Genomic DNA, 17,274 nt, shown 5'->3' on the forward strand with positions numbered 1-17,274 from the left:
TATGGGCCCCATGGATGCAGAGCCGCTGGGCAACAGCTGTTCTCCTCATGGGGCCGCTTCTCATTTTCGCTTGCTCCTGCGGCTGTTTGGCAACATTTGGGAATTTTTTGCTCATGTGTGATTGTAATGCATTTGTTCAGTAGTCAATTGAATAGTTTGTGGGTTTATGGGTGTCAGACTACGCTCTGGATTACATTTCTTATGATTTTCCAACTTTAAAATAATCAGAATAATATATTTTGATCGATTGTGGTAATCATTTCCACTGGTTGTGCTCGGCGTATTTGCACCACTTCATGTTCACGATTCCACCAAAAATTGCACCCATTAAGCTATCTATATAAAATAATTAAGTAAGCAGCCTATTTAATTTTTTAAACTTCTATATTCTTTTTTTTTAGATTTATCGAACTTATTTACATGAGCTGAATCCACAAAATTGAATTAAATTGCTTAATTTTCGATTCCTTCTGTCTCTCCATTCTGACTTGTATCTGGATTACATCTTTCCTATAGTCTAATTATTTTCCATCAGCAGGCAGAGCAGATATGCACACCGTTTTTAAAACGAAGGGGAAACACGGTGAATATGGAAGGATGTAATATGATAAGCAGAATCGATAACATGTCAAATCACTCCACCCAGCTCTTATTCCTCTCTCTGCTCTTATTGCTTTTATTCCGGGAAATCACCAGGAATAATGTAGGTCAGAAATACCTCTCAGCAGTTGACTGTTCGATTAGACTACAAACCATCTCTCTATCAGATTTTAGCAAGACCTTCTGATTGCATCTCCTTTTTTCTGACCTTTTCTTTCCTCTCTTCCCCTTTCCTTGCATTTCTTAGGAGCTTTCTGGAAGCCGTTTCCGGCCATCACAATATCAGCAAATAAGAGGAAAACTTTCGGTGAGTTTTTGGTTGTTTTTTTATGATGCTTTACTATATCAGGTATATGTTTTCGGTTTGTGAATCTGCAGTGTAACCGTAATTAGACTTTGGAGGATGTAAATATGTATTTTACAATCATAGATATATGCAGAATTATTTAAGAGCATATTGTAACATCTTATTTAAAAAAGTACAGCATATCATAAAAAATAGGGACGTTGATTTTTGTTTTCATTTGAAAGACTTTTTATTTTAAAGTGTGTCCACATCGTAGGTTTTATGCGCACAGTCTTTGTATGATGATGCCAAGTGTTACGCAATTGTCCAACACTTGATGTTATTATTTTCCAGTTCTTATTATCGTTAATATCTCTGCTTTTAAATTGTGATGCAATACGTTGTACATCCACCGATTACAACAGGACGTGCAAACAAACGCAGATAATAAATGTATAAATAGTGGGAAGTTGGTGGTTATGTCGCATTAATAGGCGATTATATCATTTGTTTTTACAGCCTGAATTTGTAGAGATGGGAGATGAATGCATGGGAAATGTGTATGTGTTTGATTGATGAAATATCATGCCATGACACGTGCAATCATGTAATATGATCTAGAGGTGTGCAATGACTCCATCATTTGATGCGACAGTTATTAAAACTGCGCTTATGACCCATTACTACCGGTACAAGATATCAAACTATAAGAACAGTTTATTACAGGTCCCAGATAAAGAAAAGTGATTTTCTTCTGATTACACATCACAAATATACTGGTTCATTCATCAAATCCAATTTTATTTATAAAGCCCAATATCACCACAATACATTTCTCTCAGGGTTGTTATTTTTTATAGTTTATATAAACTGAAAACTCGCGACAGTGAAACAAAACATGAAAAAAGACATGATAAAATTGCAATATTGACAATTGTATTTGCACAATGGTAATGTGAATGTAAAAGACAAATCAAATATAAATAAATAAAATAAATTACCAAGTAAGATGTACGCCCAAGCCGGCCATATACGGATTTTTTTTAAAGAAAAATAAAAGTCTTTAGCCTATCTTTAATGTTGAGTGTGTCTGCCTCCAGAACATAAAATACTTTAACCATTGGCATTTACAGCAACACGTTTCCACAGTCTAAACCTGCGTAAAACAGGCTATTTCAACAAAATAAATCCCGTAGTCTGAGGAAATTCCTTTGTGTCATCTTCCGTGGCCTACATGCCCGAAGTCCTGGGGGGAAAGAAAAAAAAATGGAAAGAGGATTTCCATTCCAGAGAGTTTCAGTTGTGAAACCCAATACCCGTGACTCAATCCGAAACACGGAGCCGTGTATCTGCCTTCCAAGGAAAATAAAGCTGAAGCTCCGGCGTGCTTTTACAAGTCAACATGTAATCCTCTCTGCTGATTTCACCACGTCTCTTCACACACTGTTGCTCAGTAGGAGGAGAAAAAAACAGAGACAATAAAATAGCTGATTAGTGGTTTCGTTAATGAGTAATTGTGTTGTTCAGCAGCAGATCCTTTAGTCCTCACAAACGACGGTTTGAAGGGAAATTTGCAGATAGACACATTTCAGGAGCCCACCTTCCTCCTACACCGAGCTCATCCTCTTTCAGCAGCCCACAGTCAGTGCTATCTGTTTTAAAGTTGGCTGTTTACACACACACACACACACACACACACACACACACACACACACACACACAAAAACAACACGCGCGCGCGCACACACACACACACACACACACACACACACACACACACACACACACACACACACACACACACACACGCCGCTGCTGGGTGCGAGAAAACTCATAAATCTTACGTAGCCATAAACGACAGGGGTAGCGTTCTGAATAATAAAAATAGAGGGAAGTGGGAGTGTGTGTGTGGTATGAAAATATAGTGAGGAACATTCATAGTTTAATGTATATTCTTTTCTTTTCCCTGTAGGTTTTATTATCACTTTTGCTTCATTTTTAAGTCACCTTTTCCCGCAAATGTTGTTGCACCTTGCTCCTGTCTTCCTCGTCTATTTCCCTTTATAAAGACCTTGAAGTGCACTTTAACTCATGCATATTCTGGTTACTCTTTTATGGAAATGTGATATGGTTACTTCCTGTACCTTAATGTCTGTTTCGCTCACTGTGTCCTCCTTTTCTTGTTTATTAACCATCTTTTGTGACTAGGTAGCAGCAGGACAAGGTGTTGAAATATTGGGGGGCATGGGTCATAAATGAAAATATATATAATTGCCTGGCAAAGTAGTGCAGTGGTAGGGAGGGAAAACAACTTCTCACACTGCCTGTAAACATGTCTCCAAATTATATCAACTTATTTTGCCAAATTGCCACAAACACTGACTCATAAGTGATTGGCATACCTCCTAAAATAACAGTAAACATATCATCTACATGTCTGCACTCACTTAACTTATGTATCTGGCTCTTTGAATGAATATGATTTCAGTGAAAAGTATATTTACATTTCCAGGGACTTGCTGTTAGGATAGCCATTCAGTAAATATCACCTATTAGCATATTTTGATGCAAGCCTTTACAATGCCATCCATGTGAGAAATAGACAGTAAAGGCATCAGCTGTCAGCTTTAGCCATTTTTGGCAAAACAATAAATTGATCTTAATGATATTCTGAGGTTTAGCCTACAGTGTTTGTTAAGAATGTTTATTTATTAAAAGCTTACTTTGTTTTCTTAATGTTGAGGGCATAGTTGGTAAGGCTGATATTTGTATATGCAAATCTATCATTTTAAATAGCTGAGTTTAAATAACCCAAACCACGACTATACTCAGCAAGAAGTCCTGCCAGCTCCTGATTGGAAATAAACTTTGGCTGATATAGACCCAGTTTTGGGCTGTTTGTGGACTGATATTGAACTATTAAGATTTGAAAGGCTATCAATTAGTGTTGCCACGTGAAAAGCAGCTCCATGCTTTATGCCTGGCTGCAGCCCGGTATATTAGCATAATGTGAGAGTGACGCTCAAATGTTTAATGGGGGAATCAACGCGTTCGCCAGTCAAGCCCCGTTATTTCCTCCGTTACCCACGTGAGCGTTGCCCGGGCTGGTTGTCAACAACATAATGAGAACACCTACTGTGAAACTAGCCCCACCATAAGCCTACTCCTAGGCCGGTTGCAGACTGCCAGTGTGGTGTGGAATAACGGCTTCCAGAGACCGAGGCGAGAACAGGCGAAGACAGAGTAGAAGACGCTGAGGCGGGAAGACGGAAATAATAAAGAAGCTTGCGCACAACCCAAACATGCGATGGGTTGACATGTTGTGGCGGGGCTGCTGCTCACAGGCTGTCTGATAGAGCCGTGTGAGAGCTAAAAAAGCGAGACATTTGAGGCCATTGTTATCAGCCAGCAGCGGTGCAGGCAGCGCTGGTGCTGGGGCGGGAGGGTGGAGGACGGTGGGGGGCGGGGGCGCGAGCAGGCAGCAGGCAGGCTCCCGGTAAGCCTGAGCTGCTCGTGCGCTAGCTTGCCTGCCTGTAGCCCATTAGCTACACCGAGCCCGGTCTTTTAATTCTGCCCACCCCCCCACCCCCCCGCTCCCCTCATCATTCACGTCTCGGCACCGTCGCTCTCTCTTATCCGACAGCCGTTCATGCCACACGGTCTCCGGCGCGAGCTCGGTCCGCCGCCGCTGTCAGCTCCAGGAGGTGTTGTGGTGCCCGCGCTACTGTCGAGACCGCACCGGAGAGAAGAAGAGAAGAAGAAGAGGAGCAAACGAAAGGGAACGCGAGCGGATTCGTTATTAAATCAGTCATTTATTATTTGTTATTGATTAACGTGCGTGAGGACTAATCTGGAATGCGGTGTTGCTGGGTCCGAGCCGGACTGGACCGGGACCACCAGGGCTAAAGAAGGTAAGCAGCCTCACCGACAGGCAGCAGGCCAACAAAGCAGAAACACGGAGTTAGTTCGCTGTGCACTTTGAGTGGCTGGCTCAGTGATTTATGGCCCGTATGACTTCAATCCCGGTTCAAGAAGAGTTCACAATGCTTTAAGCTGCCGCAAGCAGCCCCCCCTCTTCTATCGGCCTTCCATCTCTGTCCTTTTTCTTTCTGTGCCTCTCATTTCCCCCTGCTCCTCACTTAGAGCTATTTATTTACATCATGTTTCTGTTATGGGTGGAATACTTGTGCCTGGTATTTACAGGCTGCCCATTTCTCTCCCACAGGCCTCCTCTTTATTATTATTATATTATTTTAGACATTTATTCCACACTTTTCGATGCTGTATTTGTGTTCATAATCACTGTTTGTAGTAACAATAGCACTGATGTGACCAATCCTTTATTGTTTTTGGCCCCTCTCTCTCTCTCTCTCTCTCTCTCTCTCTCTCTCTCTCTCTCTCTCTCTGTCTCTCTCTTTCTCTCTCTCTCTTTCTCTCTCTCTCTCCCCCCGTATCTGTTAATGGGATAAGGAATACGTGGATTGTCCAAGTTAATGCATTCTCTCTGAGCTTCTCATGGCAGGCGCCATTTGTAATTTTATATCCCAGGATAAAACACAGACACTGGACACCACAGGCTGACCTCTCCCTCCCTCTCCATCTCTCCCTCCTCTCTCTGTTGTTTTTGTTTGGGTGGCTGTTTCTCTGTCAGTGTAAGTGGATTATTCGGGGAGGCGTCTAGTAAAGTTGGTGATTGTATTAAGGTACAAGCAAGGGCCACAGACATTACGTGTCCCGTTTAATGGCGAAGCAGCGATATGATTTAATAACATATTCCTCCTACACTCAGTGCCACGGCCTCCCTCTCTCCCTCCTTGGGACTATTCCTCAGAGTAAATAATTAGGATTCCAGCTTGTCTCCTACAAAGATAAATGGCTGACATGTGTGACGTGCTGAGAGCCAGAGTAGGGCTGGACTGTCTAATCACAAAAAAGAAGAATAGTGGGTTAATCGGCATTTTCTAAAACGAACAAATTAGAAAGGCTAGTTTGCGCAATTTCACCCAAATAAGAAACAATTGCATCTCAAATAGTCCACATTTATTTGCTGGTTTTGTTATTTTTTGCATTTAAAAAAACCCAAAATGGCATGTGTTTGATTAGCAAACGAAACATATGTTTATTTAAAACTGAATACGTTTTAATGGTTCGTTTATTGGTTGGTTCTTGATTGTGTTGCATGCAAATGTTACTTAAAAGATATTTTTATTTAGGTCCGTTGTTTAAATACACATCACAAATAGCGCGAGCCATATGCTGCAAGTAGACAACTTTTTGGGTTATTTTATGATGTAGGCCTTCATATTTACGATGTAACGGTGTTTCCTTTTTTTCACACACTATTTTTGTATTTAAATACATGTTCAAAATGAACAGTAAGTGGCTTTACTACTCGCTTAATATCTGTAATTAGCTGAACACATTAGCCTGTTAGCTGTAGCTAGCACACAGCGGCTCAGTGTCAGATGGCAGAGCCGCTTCTCTTCTTCCTCTACTCTACGTTGAACATTTTATCTCCAGAGGACAAATGAATGCCAGGTGCTCTCTCTGCCTGACACCCGGCCACAGGCCCACCCCGGCGGAGAGGCAGATAGGGACCCTATGGGGGCTCACGGCTGGGGTTTTTTTCTCGGAGCTGTGATAGAGCACTCGACACTAATGAATCACTGACTCGTGAAGCGTCTTCCTGGCTTTCTTTCCTATGTGTCCATTGTTGGCGTGTTTTGTACCCAAGTCCAAGTGTTTATTTTTGTATTCTTGGAAGCGTCTAGGAATTATTTACCCCGATTCATCCTTCCTCTAGAAATTTGCCTTTTAAGAGTCAAACATCCTTTATTCATTTACAGCGTTATAGCCTAGACCTCAATAAAGCATTTAATGTAGTGTATTATTACTATAAATCACGTGCTATAATATGCATTATTTCCACTAAAACATGATGCAGGATTATTGTGTTATTCTGTTTCCGGAGACTCTGTGAGTGAGGTAACAGCCGAGCAGACGGAATACGGTAAATCATGTGTGGAAGGCAGAGGTTGACAGAAATAGGCTACCTACATCAGTCACAAAGGAAGTACAGGCCACATAAACTGCCGCCATTACACAACGAAATGTCACGTTCAGCTTGAATAACAACAGAGACGGTGGGGTAGTGGTTTATTATAAAAACATCATTCGTCCTGAAATTAAATGATCGAATAAGTACAAAATTATAACTTTTAGTTATGTTAAATAGTGAAACAATATGATATTACATTTTGTTTTTAAATTGAAAGGTGAAGCATTGCCATTATTCTTGGATTTAAAGCTGAAACAGAAAAAAATAATTAGTGAATAACAATAATAATAATCGCCTATAGGTATATAACTATTGACCAGGATTATTAATAATATACAATAATAATAGTGATGATAATAATAATAATAATAATAATAATAATAATAATAATAATAATAGTAGTAGTTTCAACGAAAACTAAATTATAATAATACCACATTTAAATATTACAAACAATTATAATACCATTTAATATGTGCATCTCTATGTTTGTTTGTGTATATTTGTGTGTGTGTGTGTGTGTGTGTGTGTGTGTGTGTGTGTGTGTGTGTGTGTGTGTGTGTGTGTGTGTGTGTGTGTGTGTGTGCCTCCTCCATCAGAGCATCTGCAGGCTGTGCACTGGGCTCAGAGGGGAGGGGGAGGGTAGAGGGGGGGTGGTGAGGAAAGAAAAGCAGTGGTTTCTATTCATGTCATGGTGCCTTTCATGGCGGAAGATGGATTTATCTCTCTCATTTCTTCATTCTGCCTCTCCTTAACCTTTCAGGTCAGATTGCAGGAGACCGTTGGAGAGACACCGTCACGTGACCCCCGGTACCAAATGGTCTTCCGGCAGTGGCTCTCAACAAGGACCGGAGCACAAGACGCCACTTCTCTCAGAAATGCAGAAGACAACATATTACGACAACTCCTCTGCACTTTTCGGTGGCTATTCGTCATACCAGGTGCAGGGGGCAGCAGCGGCAGCCGGCAACGGCTTTGGGGGCTACGATGCACCGGTCCCAGTGTCCCACCACCAGCCGGCCTTCCAGTCAGCCCCCCATCTGGACGTGGATTCGTACCAACGCTCTGCCTGCTCTTTACAGTCACTGGGCAGCAACAGTGGCCACCAGCAGCAGCAGCTAGCCAAGACCAAGGAGCTGAATGGCAGCTGCATGCGACCCAGTTTGCCACCTGAGCACCACCCCGGCCCCCAGGTGTCCCCTCCACTGCCCCCCAACCCCAGCAGCAGTAATACAGGGGCTCAGCAGCCAGGGGGCAGTACCGGGGCCTCCTCACTCTCTAAATCGGGCCCCAATAAGTCGTCTAATTCTTCTTCCTCCACGTCATCCTCAACGTCGTCCTCCTCTTCGCTGCCCCCCAACCCTACCATGTCCAAACAGATCTTTCCCTGGATGAAAGAGTGTCGACAGGCGACCAAGCAGAAAAACGTTTCACCCAGCAACAACTCTGGCAACGGTGTGTGAGACCGCACCTGTCCCTGTCTCTCTGTCTGTCTTTGCTTTGATTTCCCTCCATAGCCTCACAGAAACAACATGCAGAATACTAATCCCCCCTACATCAAAATCTCTCTCCTCATCTCCCCCTTCCTCAGTTCCTTATGTCCTCCTTCTATTTCATTTTCCTTCCTCATTAGCGTCTCTTTCCTATTATCCTGCCTTCACCTTCCAATCACCACATCCCTCTTTCCTCACCTCTCTTATCAACATCCTCTTTCAAGCCAAAGATCCCCTGAGGATTTAAAAGGTTTCTCAGACTGTAACAGCAAAACAGATTTCCACAGGCAACTGGTCATGCTGGTTATCAGTAGCTGGGGAGTGAGTCTGCTCTGATCCAAGGTCATTCTAAGCATCTAATACCGCTTTAAAATAAACAAACGTGGGCTGGATTGAGCCTTTTTCATCTCCCTGAAAAAGTATGTTGAAATGAAAGCTGAATAGCTTGAACCTAAATTAAAATTCTGCTTCATACTTTCTTATATAACTGAGTCTTTGGATGACATCAATAAGGTACCTGTCAAAACCCCTAAATATTGTGAGCAGTAAAATAGACCAAAAGTCAGAGGCATGGCACGCTGAATAATATTCCTGCAAAAGAGGTGTGAGTAAACAAGTGATCAGCAAGAAGAATACAGCAAATATACACAATATTTTAATCCATATTTTATTTTCTAGGACGAGTATATATATATATTTTTTTTATTAATTTGTATATTGTGAATAAAATTAGCCCTTTCTTTTATAGGAAATCCATAAGGACCACTGTTACTGTATGTCTGTATGATGGGCAGAGCTGCCACCCAGAGTCAGTTAGCTTAGCTTAGGCTGGGAAAACAGGGATTCAGCTGGCCTGGTTTTAAATCGTTCACCAATACCAACAAGTTAATGCTTTGTATCATATCCGTTTAATCAGTTCACCTTGTAAAAACAAATAATTGTGTTTTTTTAGACAATTCTTGGCAAAAAAAGGCCTGATGTATAATTCCCGGAGGCTTATCATCACAATCAGGCTGGTTCCATCATGCCTTTATGGAGGTTATTACTAAACTTGTGATCCATATTGAATCAGGCAACTGGACTTACAGCACAAAGACACTGTTTTGCGCATGGATACAGTGCTCTTCATCAAGAAATAGTTCCAACATAGATTTCCCCTTAAAACCCACCTGAACAGGGCTGCAAAGCACAACAAATAGAAATGGTAAACATATGAGAAAGTTGCATCTGGGATAAACAAAGTAATCCCAGATTGGAGGAGTTATAGAAATCTGGTGTTCTGATAGTAATTAGTCCAATCTTGCTTAGAAGGACCTAAAAAAGTAGTACTGGATAAAGTAACAATCAATGACAACTGATCAGTAAGGGGTTCATTACAGCCTGTGCATCGCCCTTCATCACCCCCTGTTCTTCCTCCTTTCTTCCCCCCTCTGGTTATCCCTTGCCTTCTGATTGCCCTCTCCGGCTCTCCTTTTGGCACCTTCTTGGTAATCCACAGATATTTACAGGGTGAATTTAAATGTCATGTACGATAACAGATGAATAGATTTTCAGAGAGGGGGAATGACGTTCGCACGTTTGAAATTAAAGATATTAGCAAAGGGGAAAAAACACAACAGCATGATGAATCTGAATATCATGTCTGATAACAGGCAACGAAAAACAGTTATTGAGGCCGACAGATCCGTTATTAGAATTGCTAGTTATCAATGCGAAAAGAATATGTTGTGCCATAATGAATATGAGTATTAAGAAAGCTTTCAGATGACTGGGAGGAGAGTCGGAAAGAGATTAGGCTGTTTATTAAGGAGAATTTGATACAATCGTTTTGAGAATTTCACTGCTCTGTGAGACAGATGAAGTGATGGTTACCTCTCATCTTTCTGTTTCCGTCTATAGAACAACACACTGTCAACTGTTTATTCTGGGGAAAGAGGGGAGGATTTATAGAGCGATAGGTTCTCAGTGCTGCTTTGAACTCGACTGCATCCTATTAGTACAAACACATTGCAAGCATGCCTAGCAACGTAATCATAACAGAGGCACTGTTGGGCGTGCTCTTAGAGACTTTCAGCATTACTTTTTACTATATATGAAACAGAAAGATGGAAAAAACCGAGCCCAGAGCTAGAAAAGTACTGTTTGTGTGATGCTTTTTTAAGCTACAATAGCAGCTATTTGCTTCATCACAAACACATCCTCAGTAAGAGTCTTTTCGACGGAGTTATTGGCTTCAAATGAATTACGGCTTTTGAAATTCATGCTCTTGGCCTTAGGTAAAATAAACATAGCAAATCTTATCACACCATGCTAGAAAACTCTGAAACATTTGTGTTTTCAAACATGATTCTGCTGTTGAGCCTTGCATGTGCTTCAGATATGCCTAATGTGTGCTTCGTATGAACTCAGCATGCACTTTACATGTGTCATCAGATTAGATATGTTTAATTGTTCTCAATTTGGGATTTTTTTTTTTATGCCAGAGGCCCATCAACTGTTGGCTCCAAATGAGTGGGGTTCGAACCGAGGGCAACGAGGGCATTTGCCCATTGGATCCTAAGTCCAACGCCTTAACCACTTTTTATTGTCCAACTCCCTTTGCGCTCAACATATGCTTCCTATGCCCTTAGAATACGCCTAACTTGTTCTTCCTATGCCCTTCCTATGCGCTTAACATGCCTAATATTGTGCCTCCACAATCTACACGCTTCCTATGCTCTTCCTATGTGCCTCTTCTGTTCTTTTGACGTGATTCCTACCCTTTAACCCATAGGCTTTCCTAACCCTAACTATCTAGTGTACAATTTCCTGCTACACATCAAACAAACAATATTTGCCTGTTTGTATGGTATGCGAAAGCTCAGATTAATTTCCTGCAGGTTGTTATATTCAGGATTTGGACGATGTAGTTTTATTTTATTATACTTCAAGGTGTTTTATTTACTCTACCCTCATTGATATGATCAGGGTTGGAGAAGCGCCCCTCACAGCACCAAACTGCAGCCTCCAAAATAGCCGAGCAGTTGAATCAACAGCTCTCAGGTTTCCACAAAAACTGAACAGCATAACCTTCATGAAGGACTGTTGCATAACGTGAACCTTATTGACTAGCAATAGAGCGTAGATAATCCGGTTTAACAGGCAGCCTCTTCTCAACCAGTGTGGTTGTTCGTATTTGTACTAATGTTGCTCCTTCCAACAGCTCAGCAGTTAAATGACTATAATGCTATTATTAGCAATATAACTAAAGGCCTGAGAACTGTCAGGGGCAGTGATTTTGGAAACAAGTAAGATGAGCCTGTCCATTCCACTTTTATACAAGCTTATTGCTTACTATTAACATGTATCAGAATCAGAATCAGAAAGATGTTATTCATCCCAAACTGGGACATTCTTGTGTTACAGCAGCAAAATACAATGTGATGAAGATAAGAAATATACAGATAAAATAGTGCCATGAAATGGAATATTAAATGAAAATATAATATATCGAAACATTTTTTGTTCATTATTTTCCAAAGCCATCATTATATTCCTATCTTTTCTTATTGTTAGAGCAATAGGGCATGTGTGAAAAGGGCTGAGCAATCCTCCCATCTTCAACCATGTGTTGGAAGGTGTGCCAGTTTTTTTGACTTGCTGCCAAATTATTTGAAGCACCTTGCAAACATTTCTTTTAACAATTTCTTTGCAGAAATAATGAAAAGATTTTAGGATAACCATAAATAGTGACTTGTATATGAGACTACTGGAGCTCCTTTGTGTCGGATAACCAAATATAATATAGTTTTAATTCTCTTAACACACAAAGTAGTTATAGCAGCGGGTGACTCTTTAGTGGTAATTGTGAAGTGTATGAGGACTAGAATCACATAAATGTGGAGGGAAGCTTAACTTTAGCTTCCTGCTGATGAAGTGAGTGCAGGTCTGCATCAGTCCCCACTCACAGTCTTCAGCTGCAGCTGCTGTTGCTGTGGGGGGTTTGTCTTTCCTGCCAAGATGCAATTTAGCTGCCCTCGGCCAGCACCGGGCCCTCCGTCTCTTAATAACTGCCACTGTTATGAAGTGTTGACAACTAATATCAGGGGATAATTCAGCCAGTGTGCCCGGACCCCCCTCTGCTTTATTAAGAAGCTGAATGCTTTCAATTTCCTCCAGCATGCAGCCTGAGTGGCTCTAATCTCTCTTCCTTCAGGCTCTTTTCATCCTCCCTTTACCTGTTTCTTACTATATCCTTGCACATTTCCACTCCTCTTTCTCCCATTTCCTTTTGCCTCATTTCTAAGGTTTTTGGTGCTCCCTTATTTTTGTTTTCCTTGCATCATATCAATATCATCATGCCATTTGATATTTGCTTGCCCGTCCTCTGTTTAACCCTGTTCTTCTCTCCTCAGTGTCAGGGGGAGCAGAGAGTGGCAGCAGTGGGGAGAAGAGTCCCACCAGCGGCTCTTCAGCCTCGTCTAAGCGGGCCCGTACAGCCTACACCAGTGCTCAGCTGGTGGAGCTGGAGAAGGAGTTCCACTTCAACCGGTACCTGTGCCGGCCGCGCCGCGTGGAGATGGCCAACCTGCTGAACCTGTCCGAAAGGCAGATCAAGATCTGGTTCCAGAACCGACGCATGAAATACAAGAAGGATCAGAAGTCCAAGGGCCTCAGCTCCAGTTCTGGAGGGCCCTCACCGGCTGGCTCCCCGCCCCTGACCATGCAGTCCTCCGCCAGCTTCCTCAACTCCATGCACCCTATGGTAGGGGCCGGCTATGACGTCCCGTCCCCGCCATCCTTCGGCAAACCCCACCAGGGAGTGTCCTACTCCATGTCCACTGCCTACTCCAACGTCCCCATGAAGGGCTGCCCCCCCCAGCATAAATACGGTTCCCCAGACCCGGACTACGGCGACCCCCATCCTCACCACGGCATGGCCAGTAATGCTGGCTACGGGACTCCCAACAACATGCAGGCCAGTCCAGTGTACGTGGGGGGGGGCAGCTATGTGGAACCCATGCCTGGCTCGGGGCCCTCCATGTACGGGCTAAACCACCTCGGCCCCACGCCACCCCACCACCAAACCATGGACTACAATGGTGCGGGGCCCATGTCGGGCGCCAACGGGCACCACGTGGGCGGAGGGGGCCCTCCGGGCCCCTGCGACCCCCCCCCACACCAGACGTACACTGAGCTGTCGGCGCACCACACCTCGACTCAGGGCAGAATCCAGGAAGCACCCAAGCTCACTCACCTGTAGCAGGTTTGCAACAACACGACAACGTAGGAGTAGTGAAGACAACAGACTAACAGACTAACATGTGGGACCTGCTGCTGCACGGGGACAGCAGGGGGGACCAAAGAGACAGACAGGAACCATCCAGTGGTTTGTCCTGTGCTCTACAACCTCAGAGAGCCCCCCCTGTTTACAATGCCTGACCAGTATTAGGGCTTTCACTGTAAAAACACAAAGGTAGTGCCCATAATAAGCAGCAGCGAGGGACACTGAAGTCACTGCAGTGTAGAGTTAGTGGAATCAATGGTCGTAGCTAAAACACTTTATATTTCAAACTGGGACCAACCTTACTATTTGCTCCTGAAAGCTTACATTTTCCCACAGGAAATTAGGAATGGTCTTATGGAAGAGGATTAGGGCCACATTTAAAACATTTTTGAGATCTGAATGTATTACATTGAGTGCTGAGATTAAAGACAGGAATCTGACTTTTCACAGAACTAAAAATAAAACTCACTTTCGTTCAGATATCAATTTTATTTTCACATGTGGCCCATATTGTCTTCCGTATGTTCAATAATTAATACAATCATTGTCAGATTCGTAATATCCATGAATAAAAGCTGGTAACTTAAACATTAAAACTACCTAATATGTATTCTTCATCCGGGATTTTTACACGAGAAATCTTGAATTTTTTCCCCATGTACGTGATGCATATTGTAGACGTGGGAGACGAGTGTACAGTCAATTGTCCCCCACGTCCCCAGGGGACAATAGATGTCAGGAAGCTCATCTTGTGGCAGTGTTGCAGAGACATATCGGCAGCTGTACGGCACAGCAGGATTTATGGTGTCAGTATTCGACTGATAATCTGCACAGTCAATCAAAAGCTAAATACTGATTACTACAGGGGAACAGAAAATATATATATTTGTCAGAAAAACCCCCAAAATTCAAATATGAAGGAACAATTTCTAAGTATGATGTGTTTGTGTGGGTGGAGCAAATTGCCGCCCAGCTGGCCTGCTGTTAGAGCTTGGAGTATGGGGTTTTAAATGTGTACTATGATAAGGAAATCTGCCCCCTAAGACACACACATATACAAACTCCAGGCTGCTAAATGAAATAGTTTTTAATGGGCAGTTAACGAGGTGGTTAGATTTATGGCGCCGGGTTCTCTCCCCCTCTAGGCTACACATGTTGTTGTCAGCCGGGCTGAGCTATGTGAAGGCCCAGCCTTTCCATCAGCCCCAGAGAGAGAGAGAGCACAAATATGTCTCCCTCGTTCCACAGAGCATAAAAACCACTGGATGTTCTCTCCCGCTCTCCGGCTCATTCTCCTCCTGCTGTCCCCACCTCTGTCCGATACACTACTAACACTTCTCTCCTGTCTGTGGCAGCAGCACATGGCTTCTGAAGGAGGCTACACATCCCACAAACCGCCACAGACCGACCCCCTGCCACACAAACACACACACACACACACACACACACACACACACACACACACACACACACATCCATCCCCACACATGTACTCACCACTCCTCCCATCGATCTAACAGGGTTTAAGAAGCTCCACAAGGCTGAAGTTGCTCCCATAGACACACATCTGTGCTAAGCTACTTTAGCTAATCACACACACACTCTCTCTCTCTCTCTCTCTCTCTCTCACACACACACACACACACACAGCAACGCTAAGCTAGCTTCCTTAAGTTGCCACACACCCACAGCCAGGTTACGCCAGCTGTTGACATCTTTAAACAAACACATGAGAGGACACAGAAGAGACATTTTTAATGTTCTTATTTTAGCACATCATCGACACAGGGTAAATAATAAGAGTGGAGAACAATATTTATTTATGTTTGGCTACGTCATTGTCCTCTCTCTGTCTCTCCATCTCTTTCTCTCTATCTTTCTCTTTTTATCACCTTTTATATCGTTTTGTTTTGTTCTCGCATATCTTGACTTTTAACGTGGATACAGGGTATATATTTGAACAAAAATGCATGTCCCAGAAATCTAAGCTGATGTATTTCACACATTTAAAACAACTGGGTTTATTTGTCAGTGGGGGCAGCGGGGAAGAACACACATCACACATGAAAAGTGTGTGTGTTCGACCCCTGTTTCACTCTTCTGGAAATAATCCCTCTGTTTGGTTTTAAAGTGAAGATCTACACACAAGCTTTCCACATCTGGGCATCATTGTTGCACTTAGAGTTTACATTTTGATGGTTAAAAGGTAAAAAATAATAATAATAATAAAATCTTATTTTGAAGACGGAAGGCCCTCCAATCAAAGCGTCTTTCGCCAATGTGTGTTCGAGTGAACATTCAGATATAAATATTTATTTGTTATAGCCAGTTGAAAAAGACTTTCTGTTTTGTATTATTATTATTTATCCTTCATGTATTTATATCGAGAAAAAATACTGTACTTTTTTAGTATTTACCTGTTATGAAAGAAAAAAAAATGTTGTGTTTCTTCTTGTCCGATGTACTGAAGTTACATTTTTCAGTTCTTGTATTTTAGAAGAAGATAGGTAGTTTTTATGTTCCTAAAATGACCCTTGTACATACATGTCTTGGCTTGTACAGGGAGCAGGCTCGGTGGGGATTGGTGACTCATCTGAGCTTAGTCGAAAGAATTTAGACAAACTATTAGCTGGAAAAAAAGTCTTTTTGGAGAAAAACAACTTCTTTTTTGTCCTTTGTAGCTCCTTTTCTTTCATTGTTGGGAGAGTTGTCTGTCGAACAATTCTTTAATAAAATGTTACGTTATTCAGAGCCATCGTCAGTTTATTTATGATTCTCAGGTGTGGTGGTAAATAATCATTAAAGAAATGAAAGGGCAATAATGCTTGGTTAGGCAATGTTTCTGTCAGGAATACCAAAAAGAGTGATGCATTGATCAGGTGTTTTTGTAGGCCAAACAGGAAGTTAGCATCGCAAGGGCTCCCTGGACAAAAAATATCCCCATACGATGTCAGGATATTGCAGAAGATAAGATCTGTGGCAAAGACACGTTTATGATACTTCTGAATACTACTAAATCACCACATATTAACACCAAGGTGTGATTGTTTAAGGGTAAATGCATTCGGCAGAAAGAAAAAGCTCACTTAGTGCTATTAACAACTATATCACGGTTGCATTGGTGTGCATCACCACCGCTAAGTTAAGGTGGCTAATGTTCGGTGTGATGACGTTTAATAGCTAATTTAGTCACTTGTGCTAACCACCGACCTTTTCTCAAGCTTATAACCAAAGATACTTAAAAATAACATTGACTTCCAAAAGTAGTAAAATGCTAACTCATTCCTGGGTGTTACTGAACCACTATTTTATTGACTTCCCTGGCAACAAAGAATCAAATTGGCTGCCAGCTGTGGCTAACATCACTATTAAAATATGCTAATGATTTAACAGCACTCTCAGAACTCAAGTCAGGCTCTGTAGTTGTGCATATTTTTATATGACAGTTATTTTTTAAAACAACCCTCTAAAAATCAACTGGCCTCTGTGATAAATAATAAAGAAGCCCACACATAACTGCTATCTTTGGATATTAGCACACTTTTTTAAGCATAAAAGATCAGGAATACTT

At 42.2% G+C, this 17,274-nt stretch overlaps 1 protein-coding gene across 10 annotated transcripts in view; it reads left to right on the forward strand.

Annotated features, from left to right (window-relative positions):
• The window catches only part of hoxb3a (homeobox B3a), a 63,918-nt gene extending 47,464 nt beyond the window's left edge, over nucleotides 1-16,454 (forward strand). For 6 of the 10 annotated variants that reach the window (XM_063903800.1, XM_063903799.1, XM_063903798.1 and 3 more), the window contains 3 exons: nucleotides 848-907; nucleotides 7,708-8,399; nucleotides 12,832-16,454. In XM_063903800.1, the coding sequence (XP_063759870.1) occupies nucleotides 7,823-8,399; nucleotides 12,832-13,679 (1,425 nt within the window). In that variant the 5' untranslated portion in view covers nucleotides 848-907; nucleotides 7,708-7,822 and the 3' untranslated portion in view covers nucleotides 13,680-16,454. Of the gene's footprint in view, nucleotides 1-847; nucleotides 908-4,386; nucleotides 4,798-7,707; nucleotides 8,400-12,831 lie in introns of those variants that run through there. The other 4 variants (XM_063903805.1, XM_063903807.1, XM_063903808.1 and 1 more) reach the window with 2 other exon arrangements.
• The last annotated feature ends 820 nt before the right edge of the window (nucleotides 16,455-17,274 follow it).

The sequence above is a fragment of the Eleginops maclovinus genome, chromosome 16 (genome assembly GCF_036324505.1).
Source record: "Eleginops maclovinus isolate JMC-PN-2008 ecotype Puerto Natales chromosome 16, JC_Emac_rtc_rv5, whole genome shotgun sequence".
Taxonomy (NCBI): domain Eukaryota; kingdom Metazoa; phylum Chordata; class Actinopteri; order Perciformes; family Eleginopidae; genus Eleginops; species Eleginops maclovinus.